Here is a 23,099-nt window from a genome sequence, read left to right as displayed (position 1 = left end):
TAAGCTGAATAATAAAAAGTGTGAATGGAGTTTCTAGGTGAAAGTGACTTTTGACGTGCCTATAGAGCTGCCATTGAGCCCTATGTTAAATGTCTCAAATTTGAAAGCACTATATTTCTAAAACTATGAAACATTTCAAAGATTCCTTTTCAGGCAAACATGTCCACCGTAAGATGAACCTAAGTAGGCTAGAATGGGGTTGCTAGGTGTAAGTATGTAGGACTAGTAGCATGCCAAATGTTGTGCTATTGCCATAGAGAATGCATTGGGCGTTTAAGTTAAATAACTCATAAACTACAAAACATAAAAATAAAAAAAAGTTCCAGCATGTGTCTCCACAGTAAGCTGAATAATACAAAGTGTGAATGGAGTTTCTAGGTGAAAGTGACTTTTGACGTGCCTATAGAGCTGCCATTGAGCCCCATGTTAAATGTCTCAAATTTGAAAGCACTATATTTCTAAAACTATGAAACATTTCAAAGATTCCTTTTCAGGCAAACATGTCCACCGTAAGATGAACCTAAGTAGGCTAGAATGGGGTTGCTAGGTGTAAGTATGTAGGACTAGTAGCATTCCAAATTTTGTGCTATTGCCATAGAGAATGCATTGGGCGTTTAAGTTAAATAACTCATAAACTACAAAACATAAAAATAAAAAAAAGTTCCAGCATGTGTCTCCACAGTAAGCTGAATAATAAAAAGTGTGAATGTAGTTTCTAGGTGAAAGTGACTTTTGACGTGCCTATAGAGCTGCCATTGAGCCCTATGTTAAATGTCTCAAATTTGAAAGCACTATATTTCTAAAACTATGAAACATTTCAAAGATTCCTTTTCAGGCAAACATGTCCACCGTAAGATGAACCTAAGTAGGCTAGAATGGGGTTGCTAGGTGTAAGTATGTAGGACTAGTAGCATGCCAAAGTTTGTGCTATTGCCATAGAGAATGCATTGGGCGTTTAAGTTAAATAACTCATAAACTACAAAACATAAAAATAAAAAAAAGTTCCAGCATGTGTCTCCACAGTAAGCTGAATAATAAAAAGTGTGAATGTAGTTTCTAGTTGAAAGTGACTTTTGACGTGCCTATAGAGCTGCCATTGAGCCCTATGTTAAATGTCTCAAATTTGAAAGCACTATATTTCTAAAACTATGAAACATTTCAAAGATTCCTTTTCAGGCAAACATGTCCACCGTAAGATGAACCTAAGTAGGCTAGAATGGGGTTGCTAGGTGTAAGTATGTAGGACTAGTAGCATGCCAAATGTTGTGCTATTGCCATAGAGAATGCATTGGGCGTTTAAGTTAAATAACTCATAAACTACAAAACATAAAAATAAAAAAAAGTTCCAGCATGTGTCTCCACAGTAAGCTGAATAATAAAAAGTGTGAATGGAGTTTCTAGGTGAAAGTTACTTTTGACGTGCCTATAGAGCTGCCATTGAGCCCCATGTTAAATGTCTCAAATTTGAAAGCACTATATTTCTAAAACTATGAAACATTTCAAAGATTCATTTTCAGGCAAACATGTCCACCGTAAGATGAACCTAAGTAGGCTAGAATGGGGTTGCTAGGTGTAAGTATGTAGGACTAGTAGCATTCCAAATTTTGTGCTATTGCCATAGAGAATGCATTGGGCGTTTAAGTTAAATAACTCATAAACTACAAAACATAAAAATAAAAAAAAGTTCCAGCATGTGTCTCCACAGTAAGCTGAATAATAAAAAGTGTGAATGGAGTTTCTAGGTGAAAGTGACTTTTGACGTGCCTATAGAGCTGGCATTGAGCCCCATGTTAAATGTCTCAAATTTGAAAGCACTATATTTCTAAAACTATGAAACATTTCAAAGATTCCTTTTCAGGCAAACATGTCCACAGTAAGATGAACCTAAGTAGGCTAGAATGGGGTTGCTAGGTGTAAGTATGTAGGACTAGTAGCATGCCAAAGTTTGTGCTATTGCCATAGAGAATGCATTGGGCGTTTAAGTTAAATAACTCATAAACTACAAAACATAAAAATAAAAAAAAGTTCCAGCATGTGTCTCCACAGTAAGCTGAATAATAAAAAGTGTGAATGGAGTTTCTAGGTGAAAGTGACTTTTGACGTGCCTATAGAGCTGCCATTGAGCCCTATGTTAAATGTCTCAAATTTGAAAGCACTATATTTCTAAAACTATGAAACATTTCAAAGATTCCTTTTCAGGCAAACATGTCCACCGTAAGATGAACCTAAGTAGGCTAGAATGGGGTTGCTAGGTGTAAGTATGTAGGACTAGTAGCATGCCAAATGTTGTGCTATTGCCATAGAGAATGCATTGGGCGTTTAAGTTAAATAACTCATAAACTACAAAACATAAAAATAAAAAAAAGTTCCAGCATGTGTCTCCACAGTAAGCTGAATAATACAAAGTGTGAATGGAGTTTCTAGGTGAAAGTGACTTTTGACGTGCCTATAGAGCTGCCATTGAGCCCCATGTTAAATGTCTCAAATTTGAAAGCACTATATTTCTAAAACTATGAAACATTTCAAAGATTCCTTTTCAGGCAAACATGTCCACCGTAAGATGAACCTAAGTAGGCTAGAATGGGGTTGCTAGGTGTAAGTATGTAGGACTAGTAGCATTCCAAATTTTGTGCTATTGCCATAGAGAATGCATTGGGCGTTTAAGTTAAATAACTCATAAACTACAAAACATAAAAATAAAAAAAAGTTCCAGCATGTGTCTCCACAGTAAGCTGAATAATAAAAAGTGTGAATGTAGTTTCTAGGTGAAAGTGACTTTTGACGTGCCTATAGAGCTGCCATTGAGCCCTATGTTAAATGTCTCAAATTTGAAAGCACTATATTTCTAAAACTATGAAACATTTCAAAGATTCCTTTTCAGGCAAACATGTCCACCGTAAGATGAACCTAAGTAGGCTAGAATGGGGTTGCTAGGTGTAAGTATGTAGGACTAGTAGCATGCCAAAGTTTGTGCTATTGCCATAGAGAATGCATTGGGCGTTTAAGTTAAATAACTCATAAACTACAAAACATAAAAATAAAAAAAGGTTCCAGCATGTGTCTCCACAGTAAGCTGAATAATAAAAAGTGTGAATGGAGTTTCTAGGTGAAAGTGACTTTTGACGTGCCTATAGAGCTGCCATTGAGCCCCATGTTAAATGTCTCAAATTTGAAAGCACTATATTTCTAAAACTATGAAACATTTCAAAGATTCCTTTTCAGGCAAACATGTCCACCGTAAGATGAACCTAAGTAGGCTAGAATGGGGTTGCTAGGTGTAAGTATGTAGGACTAGTAGCATTCCAAATTTTGTGCTATTGCCATAGAGAATGCATTGGGCGTTTAAGTTAAATAACTCATAAACTACAAAACATAAAAATAAAAAAAAGTTCCAGCATGTGTCTCCACAGTAAGCTGAATAATAAAAAGTGTGAATGGAGTTTCTAGGTGAAAGTGACTTTTGACGTGCCTATAGAGCTGCCATTGAGCCCCATGTTAAATGTCTCAAATTTGAAAGCACTATATTTCTAAAACTATGAAACATTTCAAAGATTCCTTTTCAGGCAAACATGTCCACAGTAAGATGAACCTAAGTAGGCTAGAATGGGGTTGCTAGGTGTAAGTATGTAGGACTAGTAGCATGCCAAAGTTTGTGCTATTGCCATAGAGAATGCATTGTGTTGCGGAGGATGAGAGGAATGCTCTCATCCTCCGCAACACCCATTCTCATACACCGCTATACACCGCGAGGATATGGGCTATAGCCCATATCGTACGGCATACTATACTGTAGCACGCCGTTTTTCATCATTTTTGAGGATTTGGAAAAAATTAAAAAAATAAAAAAACGATGGGTTATAGCCCATTGTTTATTTTTATTTTTGAAAAAAATAATATCCTCGTTTTTCATCATTTTGGACCATGGGCTATAGCCTATATCGTACGGCATACTATAGCACGCCGTTTTTCATCATTTTTGAGGTTTTGAAAAAAAAAAAAAAAAAAAAACGATGGGTTATAGCCCATTGTTTAAAAAAAAAAAAAATGTAACCTAGTTTTTCATCATTTTGGACCATATCGTACGGCATACTACCATTTTTGCCATTGAGCCCCATTGTAAATTTGAAAGCACTATATTTCTAAAACTATGAAACATTTCAAAGATTCCTTTTCAGGCAAACATGTCCACCGTAATATGAACCTAAGTAGGCTAGAATGGGGTTGCTAGGTGTAAGTATGTAGGACTAGTAGCATGCCAAAGTTTGTGCTATTGCCATAGAGAATGCATTGGGCGTTTAAGTTAAACTAGAAAGCAGTTCCCTGCAGAAACTGCGTGGGCTCGCCAAAAGACGCAATGTATATAATGTACAGTAGAAAATGTATTAAAGCTGAAGTAAAAGTTTAAAAAATAATGTATAATGTAAAAAGAATAAGCATAAATAACTGCATAAAGCGGAATAAAGTATGTGGAAGTAGTACGATGCCCAAAAAGTGGCAGAATAAAGTAAGTAAAGTATTACTGTCTACTAATGATTTGTAATGTATGAATAATGCTTTACAATGTATTCTTGATGAATTAAGAAAAGGTAAAAAAGAAAAAGAAAAAAAAGAGTCAATCCAATGGAGTATACATATAAAAGCATTCATGAGCTTAACAGAAATAGCATACTTTTACATGTAAAAAGAAGGTTCAAATAGCATATAGGCCTATCTTTAAAAGCATAAACACAATGATTATTGATAATGGTCTAAGATTTTTCTTTAAATGTAAAAAAATAATAATATTAAGTTCTTTATTAAAAGTTTTTTCTTTTTAAGTTTAAAAAAATAGGTCGAGACAGGAGGTCAGGTAGGGGGAAGATCAGTCAGGAGGCTAGAGGGAGTGAGCAGGTCAGGGGGGGTCAGGTCGAGGGAGAGCGTAGAGGTGAGTCAGGTAGGGCCATAGTAGGTCAGGGGTGACCTACTCTCCCTGACCGCCCACCCTACTCTCCCCCTATCTACTGCCCCTCCCTCGCCTCTACATGTTGGTGATTTTTGCCAGCACCCTCCTACTAGGAATGTGACGGGTTTGAACCTGCAGCACACTTCTACTAGGTAGCACACTTCTACTTCTACAGATATCATCTAATTGATCAATTTCCGTGCTACTTGAAGTCATTGTGGAAAGGAAAGCTTCACAGTAAAGACTTGAGTGGGGTTTGAACCCACAATCTCCAGATCATGTAGCCAGTATCCTAACTGCGTGAGCTACTTGCTACCTGACACAACACTTCTACCACAGCACAGCACACCAATCTTTGCTCCCAGACATATCTTTACTTAAATGTGGTAACATTAGGGGCCGAAGCCCTTCCTCAGACCTTGAGTAGACAATACATTTAACACAAATGAGTAGACAATACATTTATATGGTGTGACACACCATGCCTGTTATATAGGATCTTTTCAGGAGTAGAATATGATGTATGTTCATTTAGGGCATGTTTTTACAAGACCTGTTTACCGATTTCCAGTTTTAACTACATGATATACAGTGCATAGGTTACTCAGAGACAATACAAAGTTTACTTTATTATTTTTTGTAAACTCGAGGAGACCTGTACATTCAGTTATGAAAAGTAAAAAAAGAAATTAAATAAATTACAGTGCAAAAGCAAATATTACTGTGTGCATCTTTGAAGTACATGCTTTTAAACAAAACATGTCAGAGCAGGGTTATTAAAAACGATATGGATGTTCCCTGACAAAAACTGCTGGCTTCCAGTCAAAAGCCCAAATCAGTCCTTTCCTATTGATCAGTAGTTTTCAACCTTTTTCATATCAAGGTCCATTATTTATTCGGCATGTGAGCCACGGATCACCATTTGATGACATTTAAAACTTTGAATATTTTGTAATTCCATGCTGTATTGATATGGTACCATTCTGAGAGATAACAGGCAAATGTTGACCAAAATAACAATTAATCTACATTCTCTGATTGCATACATTTGTGTAAATTAAGTAAAGTGTTTAACAATAATTAAACTCTTGAGAGCAGCATGCAAAGCATGAGAACATGGAAGTTTTATACTCAAGAATAAAGATCTATAAGGTTCCATTTGGTTACCAACTCGCCATTAATTACTGTAGCTGGGGACCGCCTGGAACTAACCTGACTCCGCCAGATGGTGACAGTAGTGAGTTCCTCCTTGGGGAGGGAAATTGTGAACTCAATACTGCCGCAATCTGGCGGAGTCAGATTAACCTGGAACCCCTGGTTGAAAACGACTGCTATAGATGGCTTTAGCGTAGTTTCAGGCACACAGCATATTACCTCTCTGTTTCTTTGGGAATCTGACCTCAGGAATCAGACCTCTGGAGCGTGCCAACTCAACCATACCCAGCCCGTTTGACAACAGTTTTACAATTCAAGATAGTTGATCTCAAATTCACAATAAACATATTTGAATAATAATAGTTCATCTCAACTGCTGTCCTTTGAGGACAATAAAGACATTTTAAAAGAGTTGACTCAGCCTCCTGTTCAGACCTCAGAGATGCTAAATGTTGCCCTTCTCTGGCCTCCTGAATGTCCCGAAGGCCTCCTGAAGTTATTTTTGGAACGCCTCACCTCGTCAGCAATGAAATAGTAACACAGAGCATCCAGGCAGCAGGTGACGTTGGACAAGTTCAAAGTTATCTGGATGAAAAAACTGATTCCGGTCTTTGTGGAGCAGTCCTCAATAACACCCTGACGAACCTGCAGGGGACAAAGTGAATCAGAGGTCACACTACACACCACAAGGCTATTGTCGTGGAATTCTGGATCAATCAACAATCGATGAGGCAATATAGGAGTCGAGACAACATTCTCAGGTGATGATGGTTATGCTTTATGTATGTATCATGGGTAGAAGTACAATAACACTCAGGTTAGTGGTACGGTAGTTCTGCCAGGAGCACAGGGCAGAGGATCATAGTTATACTGTGGCTGCTTCAAACAATGGCATTTAGGCTTAGTGGAGACATGAGCTACCAAATATCACAATGTATTATATAAGTATCATGAGTGATGGTAAAATATAAAGGTTACATATAAGCAACCATATAATGAATTGCATTATTATAGCGCTTTTCCAAGTGCTCAAAGCGCTTTACAATGGTTCATTCATTCATACATTGGGAGGTGAAGCGGCAAACAGTCGACGCCAGCGTCCTCACTTCCCACATTCACCAATGGTGGCAAGCTCACACCAACCAACTCATTGGAGGCAATGTAGGGTTCAGTGTCTTGCCCAAGGACACTTCGACATGTGGACAGGAGGAGCTGGGATTCGAACCGCCGACCCAGTGATCATTGGACGACCTGCTCTACCTCCTGAGCCACAGCCGCCCACAATAGATATTAGATATAGACCGCCCTGTATAGATATCAAACATCAATGTCAACATTAGCACGAGAGCTGAGCTATGGCAGCAGTCGAAGATCCTGCTTCTTGTCTTCTTGTTTTGAATATGATGTTTTGTATACGATTTCCCGCTGAACACCTCCAGTCTGTCCTGTCCTGTTTAGCATGGATTATACTTTGTTATGTGAGCTTCTGGCGTGCACCAAAAATAGATGATCTCTACAACTTGTAGATCATCTATTTTTGGTGCACCTCTACTTTAATCAATCATCTTGTCCTGCTCTACTTGCTAATGCACAACTGCTATTCTTACCATGAATCTCTCCCTCACTATGTAAAAAGTACCTTTTATTTATTCATTTTAAACACACCTCAAATTTGTTTCTGTGGCACCACACCACAAGGTTTCACTTTCCACTGAACTCACTCTCATGTGCCTGCTGTACAGACCAGAACATTGTGTCTGGAGGTTGCTGTAGGCCTACTGTTGTTGATGTTGTTGTTGCTGCTGCTAGGGTTGCCACCCGTCCCTTAAAATACAGAATCGTCCCTTATTTGAGAATTAAACAGTTTGTTCCTTATTTTCCTAAATAGCCCCTACACGTCAACACTGAATTTAACAATAATGAACAAAACAAAACACAGGAAATATTAAAGTCAGCACAATTGTTCTAGCGGGAGGCACACACTACCTAAAGTAGCCTAAACCAGTGGTTCCCAAAGTGAGGTCCCCCAGGGGTCCTTGAGGGAGTTCCAGGGGGTCCCCAGCTAAATTATTGTTTGGAACCAAATGGACCCTTATGGGTCTGTAACTCTGAGAGTGTACAAATGGAACCAAATGGACCATCAGAGTTAAATTAACATTGATTTTACAATATGAATTGGGGGTTCCAGAGATAGAAATGCCATTAAATGGGGGTCTGTATACTAATGCATGTCAAACTGGTACTTGAAATTAAATGGGTTGAGAATCACTGTGTAAAAATCTTCTCTTATGGGGGTCGCTGGCATATATTTTATAATGGGCTGCTGATGTTCAACTTATTGCTTCAACGTATTGCTTCAACTTATTGCTTCAACGTATTGCTTCAACGTATTGCTTCAACTTATTGCTTCAACGTATTGCTTCAATTTATTGCTTCAACGTATTGCTTCAACTTATTGCTTCAACTTATTGCTTCAACTTATTGCCGGCCTTGCCGCACACGCCTGCACCGCAAGGCCGCGGCAGGCGTAAAGAGTGTCCCTTATTTCAAGATCTCAAAGGTGGCAACCCTAGCTGCTGCGCTGCCAGTTCATCCTGATTTCTTATCTGCATTGTGATTTTGTTGATTTTGTTAATTCTATGGTTTTACTTCAATATCTCTAATTGCTTTTGTGTAAACTATACTTCCATAAAAACATACATAAAATTACACTAATGCCACTCCTCCTGCATGGACTTTTAACAATGTAGACGACATCTTACCAGGAACTGCAGCAGTATGGCCAGGTGGCTGGGGGTGAAAGGTATAAGGAAGGCACACAGGCTACTGTAGATGATCTTCACACAGGCTCTGCTCTTGGGACTCCGCTGGTCAGACTTCTTCAGCGTCCAGATGGTCTGGGCCGAGCAACCCACCAGGACCAGTGCTGGAACCATGAATCCAAACACCTCCAGACAGAAGATGATCACTGGGCTCCAGCCTTGATCTGAAAAACCATGGAAGCAGTGGAAGAAGTCTCTCTGCCCAACTGAACGAAAGCCATGTACTGGGGACACTGCTAGCACTACCAGCACCCACACCACTATGCACACTCCCAGAGCTACTTTACACGAGCGGAGTTGCTTGGCTTTGAAAGGGTGTCGGATAGCCAGCCAGCGATCGACAGAAATACACATAATGGTGTAGATGCTGCCATACATGCCAATAAAGTACAGGCTTTCCAGAACGGAACAGAGGGGTTGAAGGTTGGCGGACCAGAGGTGGTTAGTGGCGTGCATTTTGAAGGGCAGGGGGAAGAGGAGGACCAGGTCCATCAGAGCCAAGTTGGTCATGTAGATGGTCGACTCAGACCATTTGGGAAGGAGGACACAGAACACCAACAGTGCCATAATATTCAGAGTCAAGCCAAGCAGGAAGATGGGTATGTAGATCGCCAGCCCGAGGGGTCTCATCAGCTGGTCCACCTCCTCAAAGGAACAGTTGCCTGTCATGATACTTTACGGAAGAGAAGGAAGTGGAAAGTTTTTAAAATATTCTCGTTTGATTTGAAGAGCTAACATGTAACCAATGATGCAGTGAATTCACTTACACTTACACAACATGTCAGATTTATTAACCACTTAAGTTTAAGTGGTTTCTCAGTATTGTGGAGAAACGCAATTGCGTCGCACCCGATTTCAATGCATTGTGAGCTTGTTGATCTGCTATTTTCTGTGAAGAAGAAAGACACTAGTATAGAGCCCTGAGGGACTCCAACTATATAGGGTTGAAAGTGAAAAAGTCACAAAAACACACTTAATGTGTCACTTCAAAACCAGCTGTCAATGCGCAAAACCATTCTCTCAGTTGTGTAGTGTCAGTAGCTGCTTCTCATGTGAGGGGCAAGAAACGTACTGTTGTGGAATGGTCAACATCTGATATACAATGTTTAATCATTTGTGCATAGGCCACTCAGTGCTGATGAAAATAATGTAATTACAAATTTTGATACGTAGTTTTAGTATTAATTCATGTAGGACTGTGTAATGTTAGTAAGAGTAATGTCCTTACCTCATCAACGGCTGTCTGTCTGTCTCTGTCTGTCTGTCTTACTGAGTGAGCTATGCCAGACACACTTCTTCTTTCTGTACCTACAGAATTTCCACCACCACTTCCTGCCACGTGATGTACTTCATGAAGTGATAGACGTCTAACCACAGATCTAATATGAGCCAGGACATGTACACTAGACACAGACGTCATTTCTATGCACGCACACTTTCTTGAGGCATCAATCCACTATAATCTTAATGTACTAATAATAATAACTAATTGTCACCTTCGATGTGAACAGCGATCAAACAGTGTTAGATACAACATACAGTAGGCTTTTACTATGATCTTAACATTTACAGTAGAGTGAATATTAGGAGACATAGACTTTTTTTTGTGTAGCTTATTATTGCAAAATGGAGCAGAATTGTATAACAAACCCACATGAGAGAGATTTACTGTGATTGTTCTTGGGGCTTTCTGGCTTCCAGGTGACTGGCTGACTTGAATTACTAGCAGCAAGTCTGCCAGTAACCCTTCTCTAGGCCTACAGAAAAATGCAATCACCTGTTAATGTTAACACAGCATTTGTAAGGACCAACAACTGCCACCTTGTGTTTAGACACATTATTACATCAGGTTTAGAGCATCTTCTGTCTTCTTGACCAGTTCTCTGAGGGTCTCCAACAAATCTTTATCTTAGGCTTTGGGGTCCACTGGTACAGTAGGTGGGTCAGGTGGTATATAATTGCAATGTCCCTTGTTTGATTGTGGCTGGAGGCCTGTATTGCACATTCTCTCTGCCCTCAGTTTCCTGTCTCTCTGTCGTATCTACTGTAAATCAAGTAGATCTGACAATATGTTTCCTTGATGCCACTCCAACTACTTTGTCCTCACAAAGTGTTATTCTGTCCTCTATAACCACTGAGTCAACGAATAAACACATGGGAGCCAAAGACATTTGGTAGTGATTTATTGAATTATACCCTATAAAATGTCACACAATTTAATTAGGCAGTGATTTCACAATGGGGAAATAAAGGCTGGTCATTGGTGAGGTCACGGACAAATACATAAAAACTGCAGTATTTGAAAAAGAAATGTAAAACAATTACTACCCCCTCACCCCCAACTAAAAACAAAAAGAAACCCTGGAAAAACTAAACAAAAAGCAAAACAGTCACCCGAGCACACACATTTCTCCACGTTTCTTTCCTAGGCTAACTTCATATTTGCTTTGCAGACATAAACAAACAAACCTTTCTATTTACATCCATTGAAGGAGCCTGCCATTTTCTTCTTTAAACAACTTTCTTACCTTGTTTCTTCAAATGTTTGTCTGAAAGGAGGGGCACACACTTATTTTCAGTACTTTCAGTACAATGGCAACACAGAGGGAATATTTGGTGAAGTATTTTGGGGTACGGTAAAGTGTTGTTGAAAGACAAATAGAAACAGTGGAAAGTAAGAATATATTATGTCTAAATGCAGTATACGTATTGAACTGACGGGAGAACATGATTGATATGGGCTCTACTTTCATTATTCAATACACATTATCACATACATGTATGCAGGACAAATAAAGCAAACAAATCACAAAGCTGGGCGAACATTTTGGACTCAACAAAAGAAAATAAGAAATAACCCATGTCACTGATATTCTATGATTTACACTGGAGGAACCAGCCAGTTTCTAACATTGTACCCTTAGAGAAGTGTGCCATATTTACAGTATGGTTACAGGGGGAGTCTAGAGATCAACCAACCGTTACTTTTTAACTTTAAATGGGACAAAGGGACCTGCCACCTTTTCAGCATTCAGTAGAACAAGAGATGGGCTTACACTCACTTTAGCACATACAGATCATTAGATACAAAAACAACAATGACACAAATGACAAACGCTAAACATGAAGTGATAGAGAAAGCAATTGAGAGGGAAGCAGAGGGCATGTCATAATATTGTAAGAGGAAGTTATGCGGTAGAGTGCAGAGGTGAGAGTGAGAAGATATAGAAATACACGTGCACACACACACACACACGCACGCACGCACACACACACACACACACACACACAAACACACACAAGCGCACGCACACACACACACACAAGCACACGCACACACACACACACACACGCGACAGGTAGTAAGTAGGTTTTCACTCTAGGAAGCTGTAAACTTTCTGAGTGTGATGACAATGAGAGCGAGGAGGACAGATGCTCCCAGGAAGACTGCTATGACGATGGCTGTGATGGCCCCTGGCCCAAGGACCCCTACGCACGCACGCACGCGCACACACACACACACACACACACACACACACACACACACACACACACACACACACACACACACACACACACACACACACACACACACACACACACACACACACACACATTTTAATCATTTATTTATGTCCACATACAAGGACACAAATATTTACAAGGTGCTGTATAGAGTGCAATTAGCAAATCCCGGACAAATACACACACCCTTCAGGGGTACAAGTAACAGCATTTTCGCCATATTTGGAAGAGATTGCACAGACTTTCGCAAGCCGTTTGGCTGCTTTTTTTGGCAACCCAAGTTGTTGGAAGCCTCTTACAACCAAACTGTGTACGTGTCCTAGGCTGCCGAAGATAAAAACAAGTAGACTGCACCTATAGCCTAGCTCTATGATGGTCTGGAGGAGCGGCTGGCATCCTCTAAGCTAGAATCAAAGGTGCAGGCCATTTCAAGAATGACTGACAAGAAAAACTGATCTGTTCTCTTCATTGACCACAACAAAACACACACACACACACACACACACACACACACACACACACACACAGTGTCAAATCTCCTATACATGTGTACACCTACAAAAAAACATAGGTAACATAATAATGGATGGTAATAAGTAATCATTAATTATTGGCAAGTAGAACACTCAATTTATGAAACCTAATTGACCATATTCATAATGGTGGCCATTCTTTTTTTCTTGCATCCTTGGGAGAAACCTTCATAGATATATATAAAGGCTAGATGGCTCAAGGCGGAGTCTCTGACGTAGTTCACCCGGCGGCCATCTTGCTTCGGGACTACAGTACAGTATGTTCAATGGCAGCTCAAACAAAAACGCTAAAATCTTGACGGATTTACATTTTACAAGCGGGTTGGTTTATTACAAACGTTGTCAACGTGGCTATGATTCAGGGCGCTTATCTGCTTAATTTAGTTTTTTATATGAACGTCGTATAAAAGCATATAAGTATGCAGACGTCTCTGACGTTTATAACAAACAAAACAATGTTTTGTTTGTTATGCTGCCCCGAGGTAAGATGGCCGCCACATAGCAATGTCGCTCTCCATTGGCCAGAGCGCGGGTGAGCCATAGCTTTCTTATCTATGGAAACCTCACCCCCATGATGCAAAAGCAAGATGGCCACTGTATGTTTCTGGCATAACATTTTACCTTCCTCCTCGTCCATGGGATGGGTGTGCGTGCTATCTTCATAGTCATAGGTGAAGGATCTCTCCGTCATGTCCTGGAATGGGTCTTTGGTGGTGACGTCATCAGCTCCTCCTCCGGATAACGTGTCCTGGTTGTCACCCTGCAGAGTTGGAGCAGGGTCTGCAACGGTTTCTGGGAGTCCAACACAAAACAGCCAGATCACCACGTGCGAATAACATGATGGTTTGATGGAAAACCACACTAATTACATTCAAGTAGGAACGCCTGGGAAGAGGGGCGAAGAGCATTGATTACTGGCTACACTGTATCAACTTGCGATGTGTTTATACAAGGCGGTCATTTCACTGATGAGGTACATTGCCTCGCTAATGTCCCTGTTTGCATACTCTCTGCACTGGAGGCCTTTGGGGATGCAAGGCTACATACATACATGGTCCAGGCTTTGATGACTCCAAACAGCCCCTCTCTGTCTCCCCAGGCCAACGGCTTAAGGCCGGGGCATAAGGATGCCTTTGTGGATGATGTACATTCTGTCCACATGAGCTACAGGTAGTCTCTCTGCACATGTGCTCACCGCCCGGCTCTCTACCTCCCCCTTTCTCTGTTTCAAAATCCGTCACCTTCTCTTCCGTCGCCCTGCCAGTCTGTCCTCCTCTGCAACCCTCCTACATGCTTCATCTGACTTTCACCAACGTCCCGCTCCCCCCATATGAGCATGAAGGTGCTGTGAGACTTTTCACACCTCCGTGGGTAACCATAGTAACATGACCTACTTCCCTCTTCAGGTCTTCTTCCTGGGTTTTCCCACCACAACAACACGGTTGGTTAAAGGGCCATGATACTTGTGTGCATAAGTCTGTCTATAGCGTATACTTTTGTAAATCTCAACGTACATTTTTACACTGCGTTTATGTTGAAATGGTATGGGGAAACATTCCATGAGACTAACGGTTCTAGGTATAGGTAATTCACCCTTTGGCAAATCAGTATGCCATTGACTTGATCTAAATGTACTGTATTATGTCAATCTATTAATTCACAAAATCTGTCTGTGTGTGTCCTAAAACTTTGCGTGTGCCGGTGATGACCCGGGTGTGCGCAGTGCTGAGTGTGAATTCAAACGGCCGGCCCAAACGTTGTCGAGAACCGAAAGACCACGGTCTGTGTCAGTGGAGGATGCACTGAATCTCTGTGGGGGGGGGGGGTGTAGCACCGGATTCCCTGACTGGCCAGACCAACCCATCGACTTCATGGATTGGCCAAGCTTTGCGGTACATTTGTGCCAGTGCCACTAATATAACTTATAAGTCTGTGTAAAGTTGAATTAACAATCTTTGACAGTGGTCTGTCTCCTGTTTTTGAACATGTATGATGTCAGCAGTTTTTGGCAACTAGAGCGGTGCCCATGGGCCTCTATACAGCGGTGCCCGTTGGGTTCTAAAGTTACGTGGATTACAGACGTACAGAGACATGGTGCATTTATAGTTAGATATCAGGGATCCCCATATCTCCAGATTTGGTCGATCTGCCTTGGTACCGCACTGGCTAGTCTGACAACGGGTACAATGGGTATTTCATGATTATGAACACCAGAGCCATAGAGTAAGACAGAGTTACGACATTGAGGGGGCAGAAAACAGCTCGGTCACGTGGTTCATGTATAACTCGTTTGTCACTGTAAAGCCTATAGACTCCAATGCATTTCTTAAACTTCCGGTTAAGGCCTTTGTCACCAATCGCCAATAGAAGTCTATGTAGAAGAGCATTGGACTGGCCCTATGAAGTGAACAGAGTTGTCGTAACTCTGTCTTACTCTATGGCTCTGATGAACGCGTGAGGCATGCATTCCCAACTTGCATCATACCTGAGTAAGACGGTGCCCGTTTAGAAATCGTCCATTGATTGTAATATCTAACGTTATTGGCACTGTGGTAACGGGTACCGCGCTGCATACTCAGCACTGCGTACAACTAACTAGTGACAACAGGCACACCGGGAATTTCATAACTGGGTGGGGCATGCATTCCCAACTTGCCCGAACGGTGCTGTGCTGAATTCTAATATGGCTGGAAAGAAGTTCCTTACCAACCTCACGTCACCAGACTTTCTACCTCGCCTCGGAGGAAAGCCTGGTCTGTGTTCCTAAATCGCCCGTGTGATCGGTGGTTTAGACCGGATGATAATAAGTAATAATTTCTTCACTATGAGCTGGAATAAAATATGATATACCAAACAATTTATTCCAAGAAGTACTTGAAGGAACTTTTCGGATTCATACGCCACATCAAGGCTTTTATTGGGTAGGCCCTAAAATTATGATGCAGGGAATTATTTTGGGTAATTCTGATTCCGTTTTTGGGGGTTTTGGCCTGATGACTACAAACCAGACTACAACATGACGTAACTTATGCGTATGCCTCCCAGGCTAGTTCCTTAATTACTATTGCTGCATTTCAAACTTGAATTTTCTTTGGGTGAACTACTCCTTTGAACTACATATGTTCAAGTCAGTGATCTGAGATCATGCCTGTGCCGCCATGTATGTGAAGTAAAATCCACAGCAGTACAAACTGACTTTTGAAATTCAAAGATCAGGGGAACAGGTGAACCCCAGTCTCCTCAGACAAACAAACGCACGCACGCACACACAGACACACAAGCACGCACGCGCAGACACACACACACACACACACACACACACACACACACACACACACACACACACACACACACACACACACACACACACACACAAGCCCACCCATTCACATGCAAACTGATTCACGCATTCTACCCTCACGCCTCACATACCAACAAAACCATATGCCAAACATATTTACTCCCAGTCCATTTAATGTGCAGCCTACATATTTACTTTGTAGCTCATGACGCCTATCTAAACTCCTTCACCCTGTGGGCCTCCGAATATTCCACAACTTACCTGCATTTAATGTAATAAATCAGAAGTCACTACATTTCAGAAGTGCAGAAACAAAGAAACAGAAACAAAAAAACAAACCAACCAAAATTGTTGAATGAGCCATGATATCATCTCAACAAATCCAACTTTCATGTCGATATCATCATTACCAGAAACGATCGCCCGGCTCCTTCTGATTATCAGTCAAAATGAGCAATAATGTTGGTGTTTTCAATACTACCATGTTGATTCTGTGCACAGCACAGCTTCCTGAGCTGGGGCTGGAGTTGAAGGTACGGAGACCTGGGCCTCTGGCCAGCACAGCCATCAATAAGGCCTTCAGCCCAGGGCACAAAAGGCCACTTGTGTGGTCATGGAGGGCGGCAGGCTGCAACCAGTAACGGCCGGCCAGGCCCAAAGCAGGCACCAGCTGGGTACTGGACGTCAAACAAGCTTGTTTATTAAACAGTCTCTGTATGGATAGGTTGTACCTTCTGGACAGTTCTGATTTAATGAACACAACAACACAAAAAAAGACCCTGATGTTCTTTCCACAGCTGTTTGTTTCCCCTTCGAGGAGACACTCGTCATTTCCAGTAGCCTAATGCAATCAACATATGCAAAACGTTTGAAAAATCCCTCATCTGACATAGTGCTTGTGTTCTCTTAGGACTGCATCACTCAGCGGAGACAACAGCTGAAACAGTTGTATTAATGCATACCATATGGACGCAATGCTCTGATCAGTCCCTGGTTCGATTCCCAGAAGGAACTCCCATTTGCTGTATTTCATCACCCTACTGACTCTCCACTTTTGCTGTCAATAAAGGCTCAAAATGTTTTCAGAGACATGCGTCAACCTGTCAGTCAACTGTGCATTTCCTTCCACTGTACATGGTTCCAGACATATAAATACATCACAGACAGCAGAGAAGGCAGATTTCAGACACTACACAACACAGACAGCCACTTGTCCATAGCTTGTACCTCTCCAGTCAAGACTTCACACCAGCCAGAGAGATGACAGAGCGTGCAAAACAGCTGTGTGTGAACGACACCCTGCCCTAGGCTTCGAGGGGGCAGTGACCCACGCCAAACATGGCATCGGCAGTGCCTGTGTCCTTGCCTCACCCTCTTCTACTTCCATAGGTTTTCTCCCAGACCCACTGCTGAAACTTCCAAATGGCCCGTGTGTTATTTTCTTGGATGCCAAAGTCTGAAAGTGGTTCACTTTTTATTAGGGGTGGGGATGATTCACTTACCTCTGGATTCGTACGATCTCGATACATGTGCTGAATCGATTTATTTTGCGATTCGTAATTATATTGCGATTCTGCGATTGGATTATTATAACCTTTTCCCAAGGTACTTTGCTTTTTTATACTTTTACATTTAAAAATTATTATAAACAATATAAAGCATGAAAAGTTGAATCATACACTTCAGTCAGTCAGCCTAAAATATATAGTCATATATATATAAAGAAAGGAAATCGAAATCTGAACAAATATTCTTAGTATTTTTACAAATTGTGGTATTAAACAGCATTATTTGAGTGAATCATTGTTTTTTTGCCCTCCCCTACTTTTTATAGGGGTCTATTTCACAGTTTGTTGCAACGCCTAATTAAACATTTATACGTGATCATACTACTGTGTCATTTGCCAAAAAGAACAGCTTGTCAAGTTTAGAATGTGTCAGTTATGTACAGCGATCAACACGGTCATACAAGGAAATATAAATGGGGATTAAATCCCTGCTCAGGGCGTTATTGAACTGCTATTTTGAGAAGCAGATTGAGGCACATTATCTTGGTGACAAGCAGGACATCTCTCAGGCTGACTCAGTTTGTGGTTTCCATTGCAACCTACTGTACTTCAGGTTATGTTATGGTTTAGGTTGGAGCCAGAACACTACTGCAAAGCGGCACAAACAACACAGCAGTCATGCCAATGTTTTTAAATTAATGTTGTTCAATAATTATATTTCCAGACAATTAGATGACTGATGTTATACTATTTTATGATCTGGAATGTCTAGCCTCGAAGGCAAGTTACTGTAAGTAATAAATATATTTTGACAAACAAGAGAGTTTCTCTACATGATTCCGAAGTATAAAGACCTTTACACACCAGGGCAGGGACATGACAAATAATCAATATGGAAACGCACTGGCACATATTTAGCATTAAACTACCGGTATTCATATAATTGACGTTTCATAAATTTTTTATTTTATACAAAATCTCAGAAACAGAAACAGTGACCTTGATCTGAAATACAAATGGTGGTTTATCACTATGTAATATGTATTCTGTGTGAATGTACTCACGACACAAACAGTTTCTGGTGATTTATCACATGAAAACAAACAAACAAACAAACACCCCTGTTGGGTGTAAGAACCCATTTGACCTATTCAAAATGAGACACCAAGATGTTTTGGAGCGAGAGCTGCTCAAATGTAGTTGTCAAATGTAGTATAGTAAACTACCTGGCCTGACATGACATTTAGGACAAGTTGGTTATCACAATAGACTAGTGTCCCTTGTTGAGCCCATTGTTTCCCAGCTATATGTTAGAACTGTCAGAGGAATGCCTAATTTATACTCTGACGTACAGCGGTGTCCAGCGCCGAAAACAGCTGATCTACAAGCTCACAATGCAAAGTATACAATCAAGCTAAAGCTTAAGCTGCCATGCTACTGCCTTCCTGCTATCTTGTTCACCTGTGCTCTGACCTGTGGGCCTGTGAGCTGTACTTAGGGGTTCAAGTCCCTCACAATCGGATTGTGGATTGAATCCACAGCTCTGTGGAATCCTTTCTCAAGACTTATCCTTTCTCAAGGCTTATCAAGGTGTCACCGAAAGAGCGGGAGGGAGAGAGAAAGATGCAAAAGACCGAAAATTTGTTTCACATTCACAAAGCTGCTGACTCACTTGCCTCCAACACAATAAACGTCCTAAATGTAAATGGATTAGGCTATATAGAAATACTTCAGCTAAACGCAACCTTTGCTCAAGTCAGACCGCGGTGAATATTCAGTTTCAGATGAGCTAATAAACATCAAGCATAATGAAAGCGACTGAGTCATCTTGTTAGTCAAAGAGCAGCTTTCAGGGCTCTCAGAACTTCCACTGGCTTCAACAACTGCATCATTTAGACCAGGGGTCTGGAATAGAGGGGGGAAATGACACGTACATACACCACAGGCTTTCAGGCATATAGAGGACTTAAATAGAACGTTTCTATCATGAAGAACACCAACCTAATTTCTTTAGAGGCCACAATGTATGTCCATTCTGCTATGGCCATTTATGTTGTGAATGTGAGCTTTGTTTTGAACCCTAAACCTCTGAGGTTTTCATCATGACCCATTAAAGCCATCACACTAGGGTTCCTGTTGGTTAAATAAAAGCTTAAATACAATTAGGCATAAACCATAGGCATGAATGCCTGTTTTTCCCCGTTTGATTTGATTTTTTCCACAAATTAAAGAAAATATAACTGCAACAAGGTCTACACTACAGTAATTCATTATAACTTTTACCAGTTTTACCAGTCATTCATATTTTAACTCCAACTTAAAGACCCTTAGATAGTTGAGTTGATCACTTTTACACTGTACATTTACACTGTACAATCCACTTATTTCCAAACCCTTTCCCTTATAAAGTGTAATCGGTCAACATCTATAAATCAGACATAGCTTTCAACGGGGAACACTTGAACAAAGTTCAGTCTGTTCCTCAAATGTTCATCTACTGTACAAACCATCCGCCTCATCACGCAATTTATATCACGGAGCAGACCCGCATGTCGTCGCCTACCTGTGTCTGTGTGCACCATGAGGCCTAGGAGGACCAGAAGAATCAATCTGCAGATGCTGCTGCTGCGAACCATGGTGCCAGGGAGGGATGAATGTGAACGAGTACAGCGTCCGTGGAACTCCTCAGACATGGGACAAGTGAGAGCTGGCCTGGGGGGAGAGGGTCTAAAGAAGAGTACAGCAGAGAAGGGAGGGTGTGAGAAAGGTAGGCAGTTGTAGGGAGAGAGAGGAGGGGCTAGGTGTGTACACAGAAGTGTCTGGACAGGGTAGACTTTGTAAGAACATCCTTACAGGGACCCCACCCACCCCTTTACTCCACTAACCACATACTCGGGGTGAGGGGTTAAATGTTCTACAGCTACTTAATTTGCAAGGGTTGAATGGAAAAAGTCTCTCTTCAGGTCAAATCGCCTGCGAGTATATTTACATGCTTGTATTGAAATGTTTAGCTGTACCTTGTTCAACACCAGAGGGAGTTCAACAAACCATGTGCAACCCAGATTCGGCACAAACAAGGGACTAAATTAATTTCGCTCCTATGCCACAAAAATGTGGAACGCCCTACCAACTGTCATTAAGACATGCAAATCCCTTGACTCCTTCAAAACTGCTCTCAAAGGGCACCAAAAATGGCCCCGTAACATCTGAATCCCCCACCCACCCCTTTTCCCCTCACTGTATATGTTTATACCTCCTTTATGATGATTTCCTGTTTTTGGCTATATAGCAGTGTATATTTGTACGTCTCTAAATGTTATGATGAATTGAAAATGGTGGACCCTCTTGTAAACAAGTGTACTGCCTGTCGTCCACTCACAGTTAGCAGTTTTTGTATTGAGTTGTGCTTAAAATGTACTGTAATTCTGCAAACTGGAGGCGTCATAAGGTGTCCTGTGGCACTGAGTGAGTTTTAATAAATACTTCAATCAATCAATCAAACCTTAAAATCTGGGCAAATAAAAATAACTTTAGTGGACTATGGTAGAGATCCATGTTGAGTACTGGATGAATTGTAGGTGGTAGGTTAAAGTTATTCTCTAGTCTACAGGAGTGGTTCTCAACCTGTGGGCCGAGACCCCCAGGGAGGTCCTCACGTGATTTGTGGGGGATCTCCAGATGACAGTGAAGACCTTTTTAGGTATTTTTAGGACTTTTTTTTAGCATCAAAAGTAATCAACAAACTATACTATAAATATTGGTCAAACATTGGCCAAACTGCCAAGTAATATAAGAAAAAAGGCAACATTTCGTTAAAATGTATGCAGGCAAGCTTGTAGCTCGCCCCACAACGCCTCGGGTCACAGTCTGAAAAGGTTTGGGTCTTCAACAGGAGGTCCTCACTCCTCAGCATTCATGGGGAAAGCCAAATATGTCTTACGTTAACCAATTGAACCCCAGCATCCCTATCCTGGGAGGTGGGGGACATTCACCAAAAATAGCAGATCTACAAACTTGCAACAGGGTGCGTTGAGAGCTTGTAGATGGGCTATTTTCATGTGAACTCAATATATAGCATGCAAAATATTGAGTTTAAGTGGTTAACGGCCAAGCTACACCACACCAGGCTTTTTGCATGCGTTTACACGCACACGCAAGCCACGTAAAATAGGACGGGACCTAAATGCGCGTGTGCGTATTCTCGTAAACGCGTGCTGAAAAGCCTGGTGTAACTTGGTCGTAAATGAAAATATACATAGTATAACAGTATATGTAATAGTAGCAATAATAGTGTAATAACAGAGATTATAGTGAAGTCAATAAAATGTAGCTACCTTTTGTGTGGAGTTTGCATGTTCTCCCCGTGTCCCGGCCTCACAAAAAAATGCTGGTCTCTATACTGCCTCTCCCTGGACAGCCGGGGTGCCTGATGGAGGGGAAAGGAACTGGTTGGAACAAGAAAGTCCTGCAGAATTGCGAGTGTGGTTGCCTCCCTCTCTATAGAATATTGTTCAATTAGATAAGTTGAGTTGGGTAATATGTCATATACTGTCCCCAGATGAGGGCAAAGCACACAAATGCCTTGGGATGAGTTCGGCATTGAAGGAAGGATGAGGTTATTGCGTTGGTCTCCCCAGTTTGGCAGAGGGCGTGTAGCGCCCAGGATTACATATTAGACAATGGACACTGGGTGAACAAAATGGGTTATAAAAATCATGGGATGAAAATTTTGAGAGAAAAAAAAAGGTATATGTAGGTACTAAGAAATAAATGGAAAAGGTATAATAATTTAATACCGGTAGTGGGGGTCCCAGCTTCATGCATCTCTCCACTAACGGGTCCTTGGCCTGAAAAAACATTGAAGACTCCTGCTCTACAATAACATGTGAAATAACAAGCTTTGACTATAAAATGTGTAGTTAAATGTATCAGCACAGAAAAACACTTCCAATCATAGAAGGGGAATCCCTGGTTTGCAAATAATCAACTTCTTTTCAGTTTTTTCCAGCCCCCCACAGGAACCCTGTGTGTAAAACTAACCTGGCATCACCAGGCTTTCCATCTCGTAGGAAAACCTGGTCTGTTACTAAATCGCCGTGTGATCCGGTCTAGGCATGGTTTAGACCAGATGATAAAACCAAAAATAACTCTCGCATTCAGGTTTGAGGGTTCCGGCATTTTCGGCGTCGCTTTTTGGTCAAGAAACCTGTCGGATTCATAATTCAAGGCTTTTATAGGGTAGGCCCTAAAATTATGATGCCCTTGATCACGGTGAATTATTTGGGTATTTCTTATTCCGGCCAAGGTTCCAAC

General features: G+C 41.2%; 2 protein-coding genes across 2 annotated transcripts; both read right to left on the bottom strand.

Moving 5' to 3' along the window:
• Positions 1-6,409: 6,409 nt before the first annotated feature.
• LOC310871057 (G-protein coupled receptor 55) lies at positions 6,410-9,588 on the bottom strand (the record flags this gene model as incomplete). Its single annotated transcript, XM_083782511.1, has 2 exons — positions 6,410-6,742; positions 8,860-9,588. 2 exons carry the CDS (start codon positions 9,586-9,588, stop codon positions 6,527-6,529), a joined length of 945 nt encoding a protein of 314 aa, XP_083638637.1. The 3' UTR covers positions 6,410-6,526.
• A 1,497-nt stretch (positions 9,589-11,085) lies between these two features.
• Positions 11,086-22,152, bottom strand: snorc (secondary ossification center associated regulator of chondrocyte maturation). The gene is made up of 4 exons (XM_083782515.1): positions 22,121-22,152; positions 20,350-20,513; positions 13,599-13,769; positions 11,086-12,408 (listed from the first exon to the last, which is right to left on the bottom strand). Exons 1-4 carry the CDS (start codon positions 22,138-22,140, stop codon positions 12,299-12,301), a joined length of 465 nt encoding a protein of 154 aa, XP_083638641.1. The 5' UTR covers positions 22,141-22,152; the 3' UTR covers positions 11,086-12,298.
• Positions 22,153-23,099: the final 947 nt, after the last annotated feature.

This window comes from Protomyctophum parallelum (genome assembly GCF_964188405.1).
Source record: "Protomyctophum parallelum genome assembly, chromosome: 14".
Taxonomy (NCBI): domain Eukaryota; kingdom Metazoa; phylum Chordata; class Actinopteri; order Myctophiformes; family Myctophidae; genus Protomyctophum; species Protomyctophum parallelum.
The sequence above is the reverse complement of the archived record's forward strand: the minus strand, read 5'-3'. Positions and strand labels throughout refer to the sequence as shown.